General features: G+C 41.9%; 2 protein-coding genes across 4 annotated transcripts in view; one reads left to right on the top strand and one right to left on the bottom strand.

Annotated features, from left to right (window-relative positions):
• pld1a (phospholipase D1a) overlaps positions 1-13,810 on the bottom strand; it is a 28,279-nt gene extending 14,469 nt beyond the window's left edge. The window contains exons 1-8 of one of the 3 annotated variants that reach the window (XM_067479707.1): positions 13,712-13,810; positions 3,354-3,569; positions 2,672-2,841; positions 2,355-2,497; positions 1,570-1,678; positions 1,265-1,330; positions 433-491; positions 1-93 (exon numbers count right to left, since the gene is read on the bottom strand). In XM_067479707.1, coding sequence (XP_067335808.1) covers positions 1-93; positions 433-491; positions 1,265-1,330; positions 1,570-1,678; positions 2,355-2,497; positions 2,672-2,841; positions 3,354-3,537 — 824 coding nt within the window. In that variant the 5' untranslated portion in view covers positions 3,538-3,569; positions 13,712-13,810. Of the gene's footprint in view, positions 94-432; positions 492-1,264; positions 1,331-1,569; positions 1,679-2,354; positions 2,498-2,671; positions 2,842-3,353; positions 3,570-12,337; positions 12,515-13,711 lie in introns of those variants that run through there. The other 2 variants (XM_067479706.1, XM_067479710.1) reach the window with 2 other exon arrangements.
• A 1,543-nt stretch (positions 13,811-15,353) lies between these two features.
• On the top strand, positions 15,354-19,389 carry ghsra (growth hormone secretagogue receptor a). Its single transcript, XM_067480906.1, has 2 exons — positions 15,354-17,171; positions 17,344-19,389. Exons 1-2 carry the CDS (start codon positions 16,331-16,333, stop codon positions 17,655-17,657), a joined length of 1,155 nt encoding a protein of 384 aa, XP_067337007.1. The 5' UTR covers positions 15,354-16,330; the 3' UTR covers positions 17,658-19,389.
• Positions 19,390-21,310: the final 1,921 nt, after the last annotated feature.

Raw genomic sequence — 21,310 nt, 5'->3', positions numbered from 1 at the left:
CGTTTGGACCAGTGGTAGCAGGCCTGGCTCTGACCACAGCAATTTATACCAGGGATACGATGTCCGCCTGAGCGCTTATAGATCATCCCTTCCCTGAAAGAGACGGGAAGGCATAAAATGACCACAAAGACATGTACAACAAAAAGATGCAAAACAAAAACAGACACAAAGTGACAAAAATGAAGAACACACTACATAATAGACAGAGCATCACCAAAAACAGGCAATTCAAAAGTAGACACAATGGTAAAATGGCCACAAACAGACTCAAAAAGACCAAAAAGAAAGGATGGGGTAGGAGCAGGGTGGTGGGGATTGTCGAGCACATTTCATCGAGTGCTCCCCTCTCTTGTGAAGTGTTTACACCCTCTGACAGAAAACTTGTAGGCTTGTTTTGATAGATGGGAAGAAAAAACAAGAGAAAATGCTCACAGTCCTTTTGGCCCCAAGTCGTGGATAAAAGACAGCTGGCTGACGTCAATGAACTCCATCTAAGAATAGACAGGAAGAGACAACAGAAACCTTTACCAAGTGACTCTTGGATAGAAAAAAACAAAAAACAAAACATGATTAATACTTTACACAGACAGTGGGCAACATCCACACATACCTCTGAACTTGAAATATATCAAAAATGATGCACAGTTTCAATATACTAAGCAGGAACAACGTGATGTTTGAAGGATAACTCTATTGTAAGTGTCAAGTTAAGGTACGTTCAGTTAATTAAATATATACGTTTTCTATTCTGCAACATGTGCTTTTTGGGATCTGACGGTTGAGTCATAGCAGCTGGACTTTGGTCTTGTTAGATCCAGTTAGAATTAACAAATAAAGAAGTCCAGTTGCCATGACTGAACTTCGAGGCCTGGATGACTAAGAATCTTCAGCTAATGGTTTTGAGGTAGACAAAGCGAACACATATCCTGCACATTGTTTTATCACATTAAAAAAAAACAAACAATGCATTTTTCGATGTAGTTTCCTACTTTTGCTGATACATTGTTACGCGGGGAATTTACTGACACAGTCATGACACCTTGCAGTTTTTAACAGCAGCTTAAATAAGCAGTACAAATATTCTTAATGGACACTTCACATGAAGCAGCCCACTGTGCTATGTGTAATGGGTTTTCATCTGACATGATACATTTAGTTTAGCTCTACTGTATAGACACCCATGATTCATACATTCAGTAAGAATATAGAGGTGGGCTGTCAGCAGAAGGTTGTGTTCCAACTTAAAATGAGTATAAGTACTCACAGTATGGTGATATTTGCGGTACATGGCCATCTTCAGCAGCTTGTTCAAATAGTCTTCTAATTGTCTCTGTAGAAACACACACACACCCACTATGTTTTGGCCGCTGTGAGTATTTTAAAGACATGCAAATAAACACTAACATGCACACAGCTGCAGCACACACACATTTTTCATGAGACACTGAGCGTGTACTGACAAACAGATAAGTGCCATGGCAACAGGTACGTGTAAGCCAGGAGAGCTCTCTGCAATATGGTAAAGACATTTAAGTTACACTACACAAACGCTGCTGCAGTCACACACACCTTCCTGCTGGAAACTTGCTCATCTCGCACCAGCTCATCTCCTCCTCTCGGCAGAGAGGGTATCTCCCTCACCTCACTCTTCCTCACCGTCCTCCTCCTCACGGTGTGGCTGAGATAGACAAAAGGAGATAAAGCCAATTGTTAAATTCACTTTAATTGATCTTCCACGGGATCTTCCTGTTTGTCCTGTTGTTGTTTTTTGATCCACCATTGCCCAGAGCTAAAAGCAACATTTCAGTGGCTGGCTCACGAATTGAAACTCATTATTTCCTGTCTTTCCTGTCTAAATGTAAAAGCTTAACAAAGCTCAGCAGGCTAGGTCATTGTAGTGTAACTGTACTGTGTCAACAAGAAATGGCAAATAGAGAATTTTACTTTTATCATTATTTTAATAAACCAAACTACGATTAAAGTAATTGTGAAAACAAATCCGTCAACCCCTGTGAGAGCCACAACAAGACAAAGAGCAAAGTGAGTGAGAAAAGCACAGTAGGCCAAAAGTCAAATCCAAGGGCAACATTCCTTTCTTTTCTTTTTTATTAAAGTGTGCATGTCACCAGCCAAGAAGTGTGTTCATGTGTGTGTGTCTGTGTGCTATATTTGCAACCTAGTTTCAGGGTTTAAACTGGGTTTGAGGGTTAGGGTAAGGATTAGGTTTAGGTTAATGTGTAGTTGTGAAGGCTTGGGTTAGGGGATGGGGGGTGTAGGAAATTCATTATGTAAATAAGATTCTTACTTATGCCTAAGAGAACGCGTGTGTGTGTGTGTGTGAAGGTGAGGCCTACCTGCGTGTTGGCAGTGGTATCCTCATAAAGGTCTTATACGTTCTCAGCTCTCTGTGCAGCTCCAGGAAATGTTTCTCCTTCCGTTTAATTACCCAAGTAAACTCGCCATGCTTCAGCTCAATCCTAAACACTGCAGGGAGAGACTACACACACACACACACACACAGGTAAATGTGTAGCAATTAGTGTGTGAGAAAAAGAGGTTAATCTACAGTATATCAGGATGAACATTAGGGTTAGGATTATTCTGGTTGCTTTACAAATATTTATTATGTGCTATACAGGGTTTTGTGAGTACATTGGTGTTTCTGCAGTACCTTGTTAACACTCCTTTGGTGTGACAGATTGAAACGATCCTGAGCAGTGGTAAATCTCTCCACCTCCAGGATCCGGGCAGTGATGGACACAGCAGGGAGGTAGACAGTAGCATCGGGCTCTTTAAAGCTCAGTGTGGCATAGACCGCTGAAAATGGGATACGACTGTCCCCTAGGAGAGAGAGAGAGAGAGAGAGAGAGAGAGAGAGAGAGAGAGAGAGAGAGAGAGAAGGGGGCGGTCAGTGTGGTTCCTCTGTGCATGTAGGAGTTGCTCAGGATGCTTGGGAGCAAGTAGGCTGCATCACTAAAAAGTTGGCCTTTGTTCAAGATTGTTATGCATTGCTAGTTGGCAGTGTTAGTTCAAATATTTCTTTGTACTCTCTGCTTAAGTTTGGCAGGTCCAAATCATGTGAGGGAAAATCCACCCTCGTACTAGATTCTAGTTCGGAAGCTTGGTGCGTTTGGTTGAGAAATTTCTTCTTTCTCAATGTGAGCCCAGCTTTCCCTGCTTAGAAACGTTGAATCCACTTCAGAGTCTGACAAATTACATTTCCTGTATGTTCTTATAATCGTACCTAAATAACTGTCTGTCACTCTTTTCCTTTAGATCTACTGGTATCACCCTTTTGTTGGGAGAATTCATGGTGAGGCAGACAAATGTAAAATACATAAACACACACACACCTAAGCAGTTCCCATCATAGTCGATCTCCTCTCCCTCCCCTATGTCCAGCTCTCTGGTATCCAAGCTTTCCACTAGGTCGGCCATATCGATACCGTCATGTACGTGTGGGGCTGCGGTGTTGTCGGAAACCTCAGAGTTCACCAGGTTAAGTCTGCTGGTTGTCGGCTGAGCCTTGTCCAGCATATTTAGCAGTCCGACCCCGGAGCAGGGCACACCTAGGAGAGATGATCCAGAATAAATGTAAACTTGAAAGCAGTAGGTTTGGATGTCTTTTTACTCGATGCAGTATGTGACTGTATCATAGGTATACAAACACTCCTACAGACGTCCCACACGGAGATCTAACTTTTCACCTTCCAGTAAAAGTCCCGCACAGATTGCAGAACCTTGAACAAACATACACAAACTGCACAGCCAAAACACACTTCTAGGTCACACGTGGCCACTATTTTGCAGCCAGCAGCACTAGTTTGGAAGATATCCAAACTGGATGCTTAATGTCACAATGTAAATACGACAGCAGACCAAGACCTTGAGCTGCAGCCCTGCTTGATGACCAAGATTTTGAAATTGCCTGATATGGGATATAGTGTAAACTGTGGTGTGTCCCTGTGATTCAAAGGAGTTATGTAAGTTAGTGGTTAATAAATTATCATTTTTTTTACTTTGTGTTTTCTAAGCATTTCAGAGGTCACGCAGAGCACACCCACCCCGTCCATCTCAGCAAACTGGAAATTTACTTCTGTTGAAAACGTGTCAGTCACTACTGTGACTGTTTGTGACTGTATAGGCCTGGGATGACTTCAGTGACATCCTAATTACACCAAGTTAAATTAAGAACATGTACTTTCCACCCTATTCCAATTAGAGAAGTACTCATGAGTTCATGACTTATTGTTATGCTCACATGTTTTGCAACATTTTTTTTTTTTGGCATTTCCAAGAAGATACATAGTACGTAAATGGTGAGTCATAATACTGTAGATTTGGTGTCTTTTCTTCCCAATTCCTGTGTCAATATGATACCAGAGTTCAGAACCACTAAAATAAAATACTTTTACACCTCAACCCAGTTTCTTTTGATATCAAAATTGATGTCAAATCAGCCCAACAAGTCCTCCAGCTTTAGCACCAACCATACTGTAGTTGTTGCCAAGCAGTAAAACATATGTGTTGTCATATTTCACAGAACAGTTTCCAAATCAGTATACAGCCTTCTATCTCCACAAACATTCAGCTACATGTCTCTTGTTGACTGAGGTGTGATTTGATAATCACATCAAATATTAGAGTAGATTCAACTTTCCTGTCAATATGCAGAGTACAGTCACGGAGCCAATGAAAGAGAAGAGAACCCATTGACCAATGTGTTGGTGATGAAGCAATAATCTTTGTTACATGGAGTAGAGTAAGTTGCTGGCTAAGCAGCCACTACGCTGAGGCGACTAAACGCCCCACATAGAAACACAGTCATATCAGACGCCTGCACCTGCACATACAGTAGTTACAGTATAACACTGCAATTTTACACCCTGTAGACATATTATTTGAAAGAAATGTGCAGCAACTGCTTAGCTCTCTTTTTAAGTGTCACTATCACACTGTAAAATCCAGTAGCTTTCCTAACTTACATGATTTAGTTAACTTGACTCAGTTGACCTTTGACCTTTTTCTGGCACTTGGAGCATCTTCTGCTGGCATATGCTAAAGATGGAGGGGGGAATACATTTTTCGTGTGCACTGCTGCAAGTAAGAATACACTTTACCTTCATGCACCTGCAGTGTGAAGCACATTTACACTATGGTGCGACAGATCTGAGCACTGGATAATTACAGCTAATCGACACACGTGCAGAGCAGAGAAAGAGAAGCTCTGGGAGATGGAAATGAGTAACTTTGAATGATTTTGTTGTTTGAAATAGTAGTTCCACACATAGTTATAATTACACCAAAAGTAAATATTTAAGTATTGTAGTTTTCTTGGATGGTTGGTTATGTAAACTAAATTGTAAGTGTAGTGCACAGAATGCTTACGTGTTTATTTCAAGGCACTTGGTTTTGCCTTCCAGTGAACACTGCTGAAAACATCCGCTCAATTTTGGACAATAACAGAGTATCCTAACACTAAAGACTTGCTAAACCTGTTAAACCAAAAAGTGAAACCACTCAAGTGTTTGCTTCATTCCTAAAAAAAATGTTATATATATCCTCAAGAGCAGTCGTCTGTGAAATTCTGCAGGATGCTTAGACAGGGTGTGCAAAATAACAATCCACACTAATCTGCCCTTTTAAATGTTCAACCTTTCAAGTGCTGGACACGTGCGTATCCACGCACAAAACAGTGTGTTACTGCTTAGTCATGTGAGACCTATGCTCATGTGGCCCATTACTGAACCTTCCCCTGAGTCTTGGTTTAGTAGAAAAGAATGGGAGTGAGGAAAGACAGCAGCTGACTTAGCAGAAAGAATTGAGGCTTCATTAAAAGGAAGATTTTAGTGTTTAGTGTTTGTAGTTGATTTGTTTTCTCCCCATACTGTTTTGAACATTGTTTTTACGATTCACATAAGTTGTAATCTAAAAGAATGTATTTTGGACAGGAAAATGTTCAGCGCTATGTGTGTTTACATGCAGTGTAGATGCCTCCTGCTATCTCATTCCAGCTCACTGTCTTCCAAAATGTCTTCTTTAATATGACAAGATACAAAGAACTTGTTTAAATTTGTAAACATCTGACAACATTTCAGTAAAAAAGCAGGCAGGAAGCAGTTGTTCATCAAATGAAAATAAATGGAAATATAACCTAAAGTTTTACACAGAGCACCTACACTGTGTGACAGAACAGCCAAAAGTCCAACAGTGATGTATGCTTTTACAAAATAATAGTTTTCCTCCTTAGGCTTAACAGGGAGGAGCAGCATCAAAGCATGATGTGGTGATGATTCATCTAGATTTTCTTTCTTTGACGCAAGTCGGGGAAGAATCATTGTAAGAAGTCAGTGGCTTTCATTACAGTTTTTTTTTTTTGAAGATAAACGAAAACTCCAAGACTGATAAACACCCCACTCACTGTGTCCATTCATTTAAGCTGCCAGTGTCTAACAATGACAGACCAAGTGCACTTCTTTCCCTGCAAAGTGCTAAATTCTTGTGTTTGCAGCTAAACATGTTCATAACAAGTAAAACACACAAGCTCGTACAGCAACAGATAACAGCTTGACAGCAAACATTCCCACTCTCCCGAACAAGATCCAACATGCTCGCAGTCAGGAGAGTCACCAGCAGTCACCAGTCGCCTGCTGTGACTGCATGTCTGTCTGCTTCCAGTTGTCCCTGTGAAAGCATTTAGTCTTTTCATTCATACAATTCCTCATTTTGTCCTGAATGAGGATCTAACTGAAATGGTTCTGATTACTTTGCAAGATTTTATTAAAAGGAATGACTGATTGTTAATAGCTAATGCTGCATTTTATGTTTGTATCGCATCCAATATATAAATTACTGTATTATTTACTGTGTAAACAGCATTTTGCAAGACTGGAAAGAAGAAACTCCTTGAAATATCTTATTAAATCAAGTGTTTTCTAGTAAATCAAAAAAATTACTGAAAACAATATGTGGCCCTTATGATGCATTAGTGGTAGAAAGTGGGAAATTTACTTCCTTGTTATGCTGCTTTATGCTTCTATTTCAGTACATTTGAGATGGATATATTGTGTGTTTGTAAGCACACTAACAAATTTTTTTGTGACAGAGTCACTACATCGGTATAATCGGATGTCTCTGTACCATCAATTACCACTGGTTGAAGTTTCTGTGTAGAGTGGGCGCGATCTTAAATAACAGAAGTATTTATGACTGTGCAGTTATCTGCCTGCTCTAAGAATAATCATGACCCGCAGCGCAGAGCTGACCTACACAGAGGTTAACTGTAGAGGGATTGACTCAGATGTTGACATACGCACACGCACTCATTCCCAAATTGCATCCACATAACCTGAAAGGAGACAAGAGAATAATGTAGTGAAACTAAGAGCTAACGCTGGTTATCTCTCTACTCCATTCTGATGGAACGCACCCTACTTCCTGCTTCCTGTCCTGTTGTCATGGCGATAGTCATGCCAGTGAGCTTCTTAAGTATAAATAACAACAGAAACAGCTAAGAGCGTCCGCCTCTCCCTTCGTGCACCAGCATCCCTCTTAAATGTCAATTAGTTGGAATGAACACACTTCGAAATCATACATGAACAAATTAAAGAATGTTGAGTGGGAGCTGAAAGTGTGGAGGCTCAGTAGAGTTTGGCAGAGGGAGACAAAAAAAATGGCATAATAAAAGTAAAATGGGAACTCGTCAATCTTTTCAAAGTGTGACACAGGAAATTTCGTTTCTCGCTGTGCTCCGCAGAGCCATTAAACACTGCTACTTGTCATGCAAGGGCCAATTGTCATTGTTGAATTGTAATAATCTATTATGTGGGATGTTCTGTGTAACTTTGAGGAGAGTGTCTGCAGAACGCAGACTGTTTGTGCAAACTCTTCTGAGTGGTGTTTATTCTCCTCCAAGGAAGACTTTACTTTATCAGACTGCTGCTGTACAGTGGACTAATCTCGTGGAAGTGCTGCAGAGAATCTGGGCCATTTATTTTAAGTCTATTGAACATATTGTTTGGCATATTCAGAAATATTCTAATTTCTGGTGTAACGTTCCAATAAATTAAAATACCACTCAAATGCCTGTCAGTCATGGAGCGACTGGCAGCGGCCAGGTAGCTTCGCACAAAAACTGGAAAGAAAATAGAAAATACTGGAAATGTGCTTGTTTACTTGGTGGAGTATATATGCTAAACGTGAAGCTGGTGCCAGCGAGTGAAAAGCTTGTGATAAAAACTACAAATGGGCCAAGAGCCTCTGTCCAAAAGTAACAGAAACTGCTAAGCAGAACCTGTAAAGCTGTCAAATTAACATGCAGGATCTTGTTTAAAGTGTCAAAATGTGACAATGTACTGTTTTACAGGAGTTTATATGTCAGACTATTTCTTGCTTTTAAGCTGTTGCCAGGCAACGTGCGGAGGTGGTCTGATTCAGGAAGTTACTGCTCTCAGCCAAGATCCAGCCGTGTTGTTTTTACACTTAAATTCAAACTCAGTTCAACCCATCGGGCATCATTTATCGATTACTGATCTGACTTCAGGTAGGTAGGTAGCTTTTCTGTGCCACTTACACGATGGGTTCTTGACAACTGACAGACAGATGTGACACTCGCAATGAAGTTATCAGCTTTCCTACATTCAAAGCAAATAAGCAGAATTCCCAACGTTTATACTTTAACTAAAGGAACATGAGTTTAACTATGGGAAGTTTATAAGATTAATTATTACTCTAGGTTCCACCAGGATCAATCAATATGGTATCAAACATACAGTTAATTCTCTAATCTCTTATACCCATTAACTCTTGCACAAGAGGAGCAAGCAAGTAGGACAAGGTGTGTTCCTATATGAATGCACCATTCTGCGGTTTTGAAACGAGAAGATTTGCTGGAGTTTATCTAAGTTTTTCTAAAAGGGGCTCTTTTTTCTCCAGCACTGCAACGACTCGTCGGGGACACATGGAAAGAAAGACAAGACAGATTTGTAGAAACTGCACAAAATCTGCATCTCATATCAGTTGTGTTGCTGCTGCTGTCCAAAATTAACTTTAGCCAGGAAGTAGAGAGTCTTGCAGCCAAATGCTGGAGTTACTCCCAAATGTTTGTGATCCAATTGTGAAGGGCCTCCCACCGGACTGGTGCACTGGTCGTCAGCATTTTCTCTATCTCTTCCTTTAAATCACTCGTATCGTTGGTTGCAAAAAAATACAAATAAAATCTCTTACACAAAAACAGACAACGGTCTGATCCAGAGATTCTCCCTTCTTCGGCACGTGACTTCACTCTTTAGACGGAAAACTTGCCACATGGCTACAGCTCACAATTGACTTGTGCTCACTGCATGTTCCCCAAACCTAATCCTCTATAAACCGCACTAGGGAAACTGTCTGCACCCGCAGCTGTTTATGTTTCCAAGGTTCTGAAGAAAAATTTTCTGCTGTTTTAGGGCATCCTGGTGGTAGAGTATAACATTATTCTCCATGTCTATTTCTTTCCAGTCATTCATACAGGCCATTCTCAGCTGCTTAACAGTGACTAAAATCTCCTTGTTAGGGTTAAGGTCAAATGTTATAGTGGAGTATAAGGGCAAGAAATGTAGTTTTGAACACTCAACATCCAGTTTTGTACCCTTTTGTGCTTCCCCAAGCTGCTATTAGGTGTGCTATTCTACACTCTTTTAGTTTTTCATTGAGGCTTTATGATATTTAGAGTGATGCTTTTTTAAATATTCACAAGAATTTAAGTGAAAGTAAATTGTGTCGTTTTATTTTTATAGATGTGACACAATGTCCAACAATGACAATTACTTACATTTGCTTACTTCAAGTTATGTTGCCATGTTGGTCTTTATCACCCTTGATCCATAAAGTTTCTCTGAATTGCTTTTTTCATTAGCAAAGTGTTACCTCAAAACTGAACTCTGCACATCTGCATACTCTAAAGAGCAGCTGGTCCTCCCACTTGTGGCCCTCTGCACCACGTTTGCTTGTAAATGTCCATCAAAAGTGTCAAATCATTGAAGAGAACACTGAAGGCGAACTGAACATCTGTGTCAACATCAACAGAGGTGCTGTCACTGATTATCCATCAAACCCCGAGAGATACATCATCTGTTCCTGGATGTGTGATAAATCGCTTGACATTTACTGCGAATGATTTTAATCATTTTAAAGATCTCATACATACATGTAAACATTATTGGGTAACAAACTCCCACTTACACTTTCTGGTCCATACGTGCTCACAAACATACATACAGTGCTATAAACAACATAAACATAGTTTGGCATTTATAGATTGTTTGGTGCCAAGCTCCTCGTGGCACAGATGGTACAAAGAGAAAGAGAGAGAGAGAGAGAGAGAAGATGGGGGGAGGAAGAGAAAGAAAAGCAATGAGAGAGGTCTGTGACACCTCTCTTTCTCTGCCCACACTAAAGCTGCCTATTATCTAATCCTTCACACCGTGGATAGGGGGATAGGGATGGTCAGAGTGGCAGAGAAAGCAAGACATACAGTAGATGCCAGAAAAAGAGAGGGAGCAATCGTCATCATCACCAGAGTGGCGTTCTGCTGGCTGTAACACAAAGCATCATTGTACTGCAGGAGGAGGGAACTGCTCTCTCTCTCTCTCTTTCTCTCTTTCTCTCTGTTTCCGAAAAGCCTGACTTGGCCCTACCATGCCAGCAAAGTTCAGGCCTGAAAATGACTATAACTTGTGTCCTGACCGGCCCAGATTACAGTATCTGTACAGACAGTATGAAGAACAATTGTGCTCTTGACCTAAAGGGTCAAGGTGACCAGGAAGATAGCTTTGGTTTTATTTGCTACCCAGGTGTTAAGATCCCTGTCGCTGAGAATTATTTCACCTCAGTGAAATGGAGCCGAAAACAATAAAGCAAGCAAAAGGTTTTTCTACACAATTCAGCCGCTAGGAAAACTGATGACAGTGTGTTTTGCTGATTCCTTATAGTACAAAGAATATTGTTTATGCAAATGACATGACACGACAAACGAAATATAAAATATCTGCATGGCTGCATTCCATTAGTGAAGGTTATGGAGTAAAGTAGGGTTAGCCAAAAGGTTTCTTAAGAAATATTGTCACCTAATCATTCTTAACCTCAGTAGCTGAGAAATCACAATTCCACATAAATTAAATTAGGCCTGTAAAGTAGCCAAGAAATAGTCTGTGGTTCAAATATAAAGACAATCGGGTTCCACAGGCAATACATGGGTCCGAATGCTCAAGTGAGTGGTAAATGGGATGGTGACATTTTCTTTCATGTAAATAATGTTTTTAAAAGTCTTTTTGCATCTTTTATATGCTACAGTCTGTGCATGATAAGATTTTAAATTTTTCCTGACTGGTTGGAAGGAGGTTTTGTGGGTTTTGGCAAGTGTATAAGCTATAAAACTGTAACCCATCTGGATTACATTTACAGAAGAAAATGTGCCTGCTACGCTTATAAAACTAACTCCTCTAATCTAATACTCCCTGAGAAAAAGAAAAAGAAGAAGATAAAAAAGAAAAAGAAAAAGAAGAAGAAAAAGAAGAAGAGCAAAAACAACAAAAATATACTATAAGATAATGTAAAACTTGATACATAAAAATGAATGTCTTAATTATGAAATACCAGTGAGTTTATATGCATCACAAACAGCAGGTCGCACCACATGGAACAAGTTGACACAGTCAAATGCACAAAGCTTGAGGCCGACAATAACAATAGTATAGTTTACATTTATGTTTCTTATAGCGCCATAAAACAAATGCACTGTACAACAAATGTCATTTTGCTGCTGCCTGTGCAAAAGGTTAGAAGGGACTACTGAATGTCAGAGGTAAGTATCATGTGTATCAGGAGGGAGGACAAAAGGAGAAGACAGGAGGAGGGAGAGGACAGGGAGGTTGTTAGGTTGTGAGAAAGCAGTGGTGAAAGAGCAGCAACATAACTCCAGTTTCCCATGACATTCCAGCTGAAGCAGCTAACTTTCACAACAGGATGAGAGATTGGATTTGGGGGGAGGGGGGATGGGGGCAGCAGTCCAACACCTACCTGTACAGGTAACAAACCACTGCAACTAATGAGCCAAGAAGCTAAGAAGCAAGACACAGCTACTATACATTCACTCGCCGTGGAACAAGATTCACTTTGCTTATAATAATACAGCAGCAGAGGGGAGTACAACCCCAAAGATTCTTCTACATGATCCCATGGAGAACCCAAATCCCAGTGCTGTCACAGAGACTCCTATAACCCCCCACCCCACCCCACCCAGTCAATAGACACAAATAGAACAGAGACAAACTGAAAGAGAGAGGGAGGCATTACCCACCTGCTCTTTTGGTGGACCTGCTGTATGCATGGTTAGAGTGATCAATCCACTGGGCTTCACTGAATGGATGGAAACCTTAAGACCCGCTGAGCAGACAACAAACTGTAGCACAGCAGCAGCAGCAGGCAGTGAGCTCTGTGCTTCTTCCCGTCTGTAACTCAGTAAGAGTGGCTGAGAAAAACTAACAGTGAACTCTTTCCAACTCCTCTGCCAGGGAGGGGTCTCTCAAACTGCAGACCAGTCACAGAAACCAGTTCCTCCTACAGACTTCTCCCATTGGACAAACCACTACAGGACTGCAGGAAGTAGGAGGTGTTTTCTGGGGCGAAAATACTAACACCCACCCTGCTTATTATCTCATCACTTCACACGCTCACTTTCTTTGGTATGCTATTGTTTTGTCTGTGTACCTTTGTGTGTTTTATTATATATCTGCACCTGAGATTAAAAAAAAACAGATGCATTTACATAGAAGCAACTGCAAAATGTTGATGTAGTTGTGTGTTCGCCAAAACCAATGTGAACATATACTACGTGTGTTTTCCTGCTTAGAGAGCTCTCGTGTAATGAGACCAGACTGCAGTGCAAACCATTCACAAGTCCTGAAGTCCAACAAATTCACACTCAAGTATAAAATAAAAGAGACCTCTTTCTCCATCTTGTGGAATAAAAGATGAACTGCATTCCTCACACTGAGAGCACATCACATTTATAAGAGATAGATGTCATATGTGCATGCGTGTGTGTGTGTGTGTGCCTCAATGTGTGTATCATTATGACTAGGACTTTAGCCCTGTAGTCTGTTACCACACCCTGAATCCAAAGCTCCACCAAAAATACTTATCAGCACACAGTTGCTTTTCCAGGTTCACCAGACACTGTCTCAAACAACATGCACAGGAAGGGAAAAATCAGGGCCCAGACGGTGAAGTGTGTTCAGGATACACAGCAATAAATGCATACAAATGTCACACACAGAGACAAACTGTTGGGGGGCGTCTGCTTTACAAAACCTACATACTGGAGCACATAGTTTGTGGCCATAAAAGGACCAACCCTGGTAAATCACTAAAGTAGCATTAAACAGTCGCAGCATTTCTGTAAAGAACTCGGCGCTGTTGTCACCTCCTGTTGTCCCAGAAACCATCCGATTTGGCCTCGTGTAAATAACTATGAATTATTGTCATTGTTGTCACAGTTGTTGCGAACACGGGCCCAGGAAATGTAGTTAGAGGGCTCAATACAAATGTCATAGGTTAAGGTTTCGCCTGAAAACCTTAAAAGCCCATGAGCCAAATACACACAGACACACACACACATACGCCAGTCCAGACTGTACACATCATATGACCATCAACAGCTACAGCTACTTACCAGATATGAGAAAAATATGTGACAGAGGCTGTGAAAGACACAACTGAACTGACAAGTGTCCTACTTGTGTTCTTTTACCAAGGAAGAGCTCTCTCTCTCTGTCTGTCTCTCTCTCTCTCTCTCTCTCTCGTCTCTCTCTCTCCCTCTCTGTTTATTTACTGGCTCTCTCTCCCATAGTGATTCACCGCTCATAAACATAATGGTACCTGCTGTTAAACACAGCACAAAGGGCAGAGAGATAACAGGATTTGAAGCTTCAGGATCACATCAGCACAGGAAAAATAGAAATATTTTGTTGGGGCGGCTGTTGCTTAGTTGGTAAAGGCAGTCGTCCCTGTGGTCCGTGGTTCGATCCCCAGCCTATATGGCTATATGTCGAAGTGTCTTGCCTAGAGAACCCCTACCGGGCCATTCCCCTCCCCAGCTGTGCAGTGCTGGTCCAAGCCCAGTAGAAATTGGGGAGGGTTGTGTCAGGAAGGGCATCCAGTGTAAAAACTGTGCTGAATCCACATGTGGACAATGATCTGCGATGGTGACCCTGAACTCACGGAACCAAAAAAAAAAAAAAGCATGAACACACTTTGTCTCTAAATGTTATAATGTTAGACTGTCCAAACTTGGAGTACAGTGTGTTTTGCTGGGTTTGTGTGAAGACCGTGACAGTGAATAAACAGTGGAGCAAAAACAGATTATGGGTTTTAAAGGACATGGTCGGTGATTTTGAACTTGCTTCCTTTGGTTCTAGGTTGGGTAGTACATGTACATCAATGTCCTTAACCTCCCATTGACCTCCCTATATAAAAATGTCTCTCTACTTCTAGCTGAAAAATGCCTCCAGATGGCATCACTTGGAGGATGGATGTCATCGTGTTGCTCAAACTATGGAATGTCTAATGATTTTCAACCTCCTTTTCCAGAGCTCCCCCAGAGGACATCATTTGAACCTCCTAATGATGAAAAACTCCTCCGGGTGATGTCATCTGGAGGAGTTTTTCCACTAGAAGCAGAGAAATAATTTAATAGAAGTATGCGTGGATGTGTGGATGTGCTGCAAACTAGAACAGCCCAGGCAGCAGAGCATGTCAGAGGGTTGGATAAAGTTTAGGCCTAGACGCACTAAATGTTCACTGCAAATGAAAATCTTCAGCAAGCGTGATTTGACATTGCATGTTGCTAATTTGCAAACATTGTCTAAAACAAGAACAGCGCACCTACTAAGTGCTACATCCTCACACAGCCTAGTTTCATAGCTGTCAGACTGACTGTGATGCAATTAATTCTCTGTGACTGTGACACTGTAGAATTTTAGGGAAGGCAGAGTGCAGTGCAGAGGCACAAAGCATCACACATGTGATACACCGCCAGGCAAAACTGTAAAAGGGTGCTGAGAGCGAAATGAAATTGTAAATTAATGCTCCTAATTAAACTGATCTCTATGGGGAGAGAGCATTTCTGCAGAATTGGGGGCCAGTTAGGAACGTTTCTGCATATTTGTTGCCCCCTCCTCCCCATTTTCATTTTGCTTTCTGTAAAATTGTTGAGCATTAACCCCGAGACATCACTGTCCTAACAGCACATGTAGGTGGCGTTGCATCACTGATACACTGTAGACCCCACATCACGGTCCCGGTTTTGCGCACTGGGAGTCAAGATCCACACACTGGATATGCACCATAACTAAAGGAGCAGATTTGGATGGTGTGGCTTCTTTGCAATTCCCGATTCTTTTTCCTTTACCTACTATATTTACAGTCCTGTTTGTATCAGCATGTTGACAATGCGTCGCTCCTTCTTGGTTCTTGTGACTTTTGTAAAACTGTTCCCGTTTCGTCATGCGGTGTTTGTTTTCACGGTGGTTGTTGTCTGTCCGTTTGTGTTTGGCTGAGGACAGATGTTCTCCGCTGCTGTCGCATCACTAGGAGCCTGCCTCTGACGCACCGACACAGGCGGACCGGTGCAACTCATCTTCTGTTTCCACTGTTTTGTTTTTATCTGACGCGCAAACGCATGGACTCTTTTGCGCATGAGGAAGAACCATGTTTTGTGTTTTCCCAAAGCGTCCAGCTCGCGTTGACTATCACAAAAATAAGTGATGCAGAAGATAACTGGTTTTCAAATTAGAAATGTTCCTTTTATCGTTGAGATAACTGGTAATATATGTGTTATGCTTTTCTGCAGTGGCTGTTGTGACTGGAATACACCTCCGCATCAATTTCGTCCGGCGACGAGCAACATACAAACATCCAGCAAGTGATTTGTTTTGTAACTATCACGCCTACAAGTACTTTGAGCACCAAACACTGCTGGGCCACTTCAGAATGTATGATCCAGGTAAAGTGGATGATGAGGTTCGACTGAAAATAGCCATTTTTGTGCCTGATTTTTGCAAAGGATTTGCCGTCCCGTTGATGATCTGAGACCTCCAAGATCTATTTCACCTTCATGTGAGCAAAGGTCTTGGTTTTTACGCACGGCTTCTGCAAAGCTTTGTCATTACATCGGTGAACAGTAATGATGAGGAGACAGGGCAGTGTCAAGAGGCTCGTTGGGTGTCAGACCCGAGGTGCCTTAAACACTCAGGGCCAGGCGCGGCCCCGTGTATAACTGAGCGGAGACAGCATGCCCTCCTGGCCCAATTACTCGGAGTGCCTCTCCCATAACTGCAGCTGGGAGGAGACCCCCAACGCCACAAGGAACGGTGACCCTGTACTGCCTCCTCTCAGTTATTACTCAATCCCTCTCCTCACGGCCATCACCACCGCCTGCACGTTGCTGTTTCTGGTCGGGGTGGCCGGCAACGTCATGACCATTTTGGTGGTCAGCAAGTACAGGGACATGCGCACCACCACTAACCTATACTTATGCAGCATGGCTGTATCTGACCTGCTCATCTTCCTCTGTATGCCACTGGACCTTTACCGCATGTGGAGGTACAGGCCCTGGCGCTTTGGGGACGCGCTCTGTAAGCTTTTTCAGTTTGTGTCAGAATCATGCACCTACTCCACCATCCTCAGCATCACCGCGCTTTCAGTGGAGCGCTATTTGGCGATCTGCTTCCCACTTCGTGCCAAGGCCCTGGTTACAAAGAGGCGGGTGCGCGCTCTGATTCTTGTGCTTTGGACAGTGTCTCTACTGAGTGCTGGACCTGTGTTTGTCATGGTGGGAGTGAGGCGCGACAACATGGGACCACCAAATTTCAGTTTGGGAATGAATGACACTGAATTCTTCCTGGAGGCCGGGGACACCCGTGAGTGTAAGATGACGCACTATGCCGTGGAGTCAGGTCTGATGGGGGCCATGGTGTGGTTGAGCTCTGTTTTCTTCTTCATGCCGGTGTTCTGTCTCACAGTGCTCTACAGCCTCATAGGTCGTCGGCTGTGGCAGAGACACAGAGAAACAAACATCAACTCTCGCGTGGCTCACAGGGACAAAAGCAACAGACAGACCATCAAGATGCTGGGTAAGTTGGGAAAGCGCGCAAAATACGCACAGTGTGGTTCAGATCTAGATGTGGATGCAGCCTAGTAGAAATGTTTGCTATTTCATTAATCTACAGTAACGTTTCCATCCTCTCTACTTTTCTTCTTCTTTATCATCTTTTTCATGTCCATCTCTTTCCCCTCCTAATCCAGTGGTGGTGGTGCTGGCTTTTGTCCTGTGCTGGTTGCCGTTCCATGTTGGTCGCTACCTCCAGTTCCGCTCTTTGGATGCTCCATCCCCTCTGCTGTTAGTGCTTTCCGAGTACTGCAACTTGGTGTCAGTGGTTCTATTTTATCTGAGTGCCGCAATCAACCCCATCCTGTACAACATCATGTCCTGGAAATACCGGGGCGCAGCGGCGCGCCTTTTCGGCCTGACCGACAGCCAGCCTTCTCGGGGGCGCACAGCCAGCACCACGAAGGGAGACAGCTCGATCGGCTGGACAGAATCTACAGTCAGCTTTTGAATGTTTATATGACAAAGTAACTGGATAGAATCTGTAAAGATATTTATCACAAGTTGAAAACACCCACATTACAGCCATCATTTCTGTCACACCGAGGGAATACTCCACGTCTACGCAGCACTTGCCTTTATTTAACTGGGACTAAAAGCAGGATGAGAAAAGGACGTCTCTCTTCACTTTTTCCAACATGCATCAATCTAAAAATTGTTTTTCAAAGTATTCATTTTGTTTTTGTGATTACAGCCAATGACATCTACAGTTCATACAGCACACTCAGAAGCATATGAAAAACAGAGGTACAGTAGAAAATGTACACCCGCCTGAAGTGCTTATATCGATCCAAATCTTAACAACATACAGCAGGGGCGCGCATGCTTGCATGCACCCACACACTCTAAACATCACAGACATTTACAGTTGCCTTATACTGTATTCATATTCTGGATGACAAAGAAAGCACTGTAGAACCTGTGGCACTGCTCAGTGCTCCTGTAGAGAGGGGCAGAGGTGCAGTGTTTGTATATGTGTGTGTGCGTGTGTGTGTGTGTGTGTGTGTGTAAAATACACATACATGTAAAATACTGTGTTACTGTTATTAATATGTAACATGTTCAGTGGCCTGTATCTAGTCCATGCTGTCTTTACGCTGCCAGAAATGATCACTGGGGTTGGTGAGTCCCTTTTTTTTTGTGATTGTGAGGTAAACATGCAAACATTTCTTACATATTAAGCCTTTCAATTTTTTTTGATAAAAGCTGCAAGCTGCAATACTCTTACTGCTTAAAATAAATCTTCAACATTATTGCACAAGAGGAGGCTGTGATAGGCTATCGCAAAAATTTTATGTATCAAATATCAGTTTGGACGTAAGATAAAGATGCTTTGTGCAAAAAACTTCTCAGTGGCCATAAATGTGTCACCTATGTGAGTCGGGTGAACTGCACACGACTCACATACTGTTACTGATACTGTTCATGTTTTGGTCATCTCAGGTGTACTGAGATGTCAGTACAACAGTACACCCCCACATGCGGACAATGTGGAAATTTGTGGATCCAGTGATGCAAAACATGTAGCAGATTCTGTCATTTGTGTGATTAAATTTATTTCAGATTTTCTATTTTGTTAAAATAAAGACGACGTGCACTTGTAGTATAGAATGCCCTGTGGATGTTCTCTGGCATGAAGTGTTTCACATTCCTAAATTTGTTCAGTGTGTATAGTGCAAAGTGGCTTATTCAGCGGTCATATCAAGCAAGCACCGTGTAAATTGTATTATGTACTGTATGTCTTGAACACTTTGTCGACTAGCAAATGAAGAGGCTGCATAGGTGTCTAGTGGAAACTGTTATATGGGTGACTATACTGTGTACGCTGGTGTGAACTGAAATAGAAAGGTGCCAAAGGTGCCGACAAAACAACTAAATGTTGCAAAAAAACCTTTTAAACCTTTTAAAAACCTCTTTTACATAAACTGTGCATATGTCAATGCCACAGATGGAAAGATAATCTAATTTTGTAAAATGCACCACAGTGCGTGTTGTTTCGGACAAAAAGAATCAATGAATTCTCTATAATATGTAATGATGTTACGCTTGCTTTAAATTGTAAATAGATGCTTTGTAACGCCATACACTCAGTGCCATATACCCAGATGGTTTGAGCGATTCAAATCACCGCAGCAGCCTCCACTTATCTGCACTGAATTTCAAAACATTGCCTCTTGGCTCTGAAGAATGTATCTCTGTAATGAATGTTTCAGAATTTGCATACTGATGCCATATTTATTAAAATATGGGATGATTAAGAGTAAAAAAAAAATTGTTTTTATTTTGGGGGGGGGGGGGTATGTGGATATCTTCTGTTAATGTGATCATGAAGTCTTATAAGAGGAAAACAAACAAACAAAAACAAAAGTTTTTCCAAAACAATAAGTATTCTTCATGTAAGCTGACACACACTAGAGAGTCAGGTAGCTGTTTTATTCTCCAGGAGGAAAGAGATATGAATTGCAGTCAGAGAGATTTGTGAAAGCAACGAACCACCTCCATTAAACATCAGTGCAGTCAACGCCATGCAGAGTAAACACAAAGTGCAACTGAAGTCCTTTCGGAACGTGGCTCCATTCCCATTCCATTACAGGGCCAGTCTATCACCAAAGCTTCAAAGACGGCAGAGGCTGCCCCCACCAAGCAAGGCTCAAAGGACCCCTCAGTAACCTCTAAGATGACCCCAGGAACCATCAACACACCAATCAAAACACCTAAAGCATCCACACAACTCTCTAAATGCACATTCAGCAGTTTGACAAAATGGTATATGTGAATGGGAGCTCGCGCTGCAGAGAAAACTGAAAGTATAAGAGAATTTTTAAAGTGAGTATTGAAAGAGACAGTCAATCAAATAAAACTAGATTGTTATCTCATAGATTGATAGTGGGCGGATAATAAGCGAGGAGAAGGAGGTGTAAAACACAGGTCTGTATTAAAAAATCTGCAATGAAAATAAACAGTAAAGCACCAGGTGAAAGAAGAGGGGTGCAATCAGTGAGTCACACCTCATGAGAGGTTCAATGTGGGCCGTGCAGGACACAGAGTGAATTAATTACATTTAGACAAATAGGAGGCTGTACTGAAGAAGACTGCAAGTCTGTGTCCATCAACAGTACTGTATGTCACTGTGTGCCTGTCCCGGTGAATCTACGGTGGTGGGGAATGACTGAGACACGGTGGCACACGGTGAAAGACAGATGCATTGACTGTTTTTGTATTTTCCATCCTGTTCAGTTATTCGTGTTTAGAATCAGCAGCTGGGATCTCATCAAGCTGTTACTTGTGGACTTGACAAACGTAAAACAGCAAAGAGTACATTGCACTTTGTCTTGCCTTGAGTTTCATCCCCGGGACAGCAGCCGATCGGTTTCGGCCGTGTCCCAAACTTCTACAAAATATTGATTTTCCCAAAATTACAGGAAGTTGGCTGCTTCAAAAGAGCCAGAAGTCATGCATCTAACACAAAATAACCACACTCAGTCACTTGCGATTGTGTTTCAGCGACTCACACACTGCACAAAACAATTGATGCTGTCTGAGTGCTTTATCCTTCAGCTTTGTTCATACTGCATCTCACTATCTGGAAGAGGCAATTATTGTGTGGCCACTGCTTACAGTGCACTTCCCTACAATATGGCTTTTGTTAGACTGTAGCTGTACTAAAGCTTAATTAAAAAAAGATAAGATGGAGAAAGAGGAAGCCGTTTGTTTTGTTCCCATCCATTTAACGTTGGATTTCTCCACTACTTTAACCACACCAATCCTTCTACAAGCACCACAAAATGATCAAGGCTACCACAAAAGGTCAAAAGAGAAATATTTCCCTGTGGTCCTTGGGTCACTTTCAAGGAAGAGGAAATGAGTGTGAGGTGCAGAAATGTCTCTGTGGTTGCCCTGAGGGACAGCAGGTAATAGTGGAGTGTGTGATTCTCAGCTATCTGGCTAAACTCCATCAAGGCCACTGAAGAGTAAATCTAACACTAACACACACACACTCATTTAATATCCTAGTGTCAAAAAAAGTTTACCATTGCATTAACACATCTGCGTGACATTTAAAATCTTGTCATCATAAAAGAATAAAAAGATTTGAAACATTAT

Source organism: Channa argus, chromosome 16, assembly GCF_033026475.1.
Source record: "Channa argus isolate prfri chromosome 16, Channa argus male v1.0, whole genome shotgun sequence".
Taxonomy (NCBI): domain Eukaryota; kingdom Metazoa; phylum Chordata; class Actinopteri; order Anabantiformes; family Channidae; genus Channa; species Channa argus.
Note: the sequence above shows the minus strand (reverse complement) of the source record. Positions and strands in the feature narration are given on the sequence as shown.

What these genes read in the sequence shown, in the direction of transcription:
- ghsra (XM_067480906.1), top strand. Translation starts at nt 16,331, where the DNA reads ATGCCCTCCTGGCCCAATTACTCGGAGTGCCTCTCCCATAACTGCAGC. An exon ending in ACAGACCATCAAGATGCTGG is followed by an intron (nt 17,172 to 17,343) that starts GTAAGTTGGGAA and finishes CTCCTAATCCAG; the next exon opens with TGGTGGTGGTGCTGGCTTTT.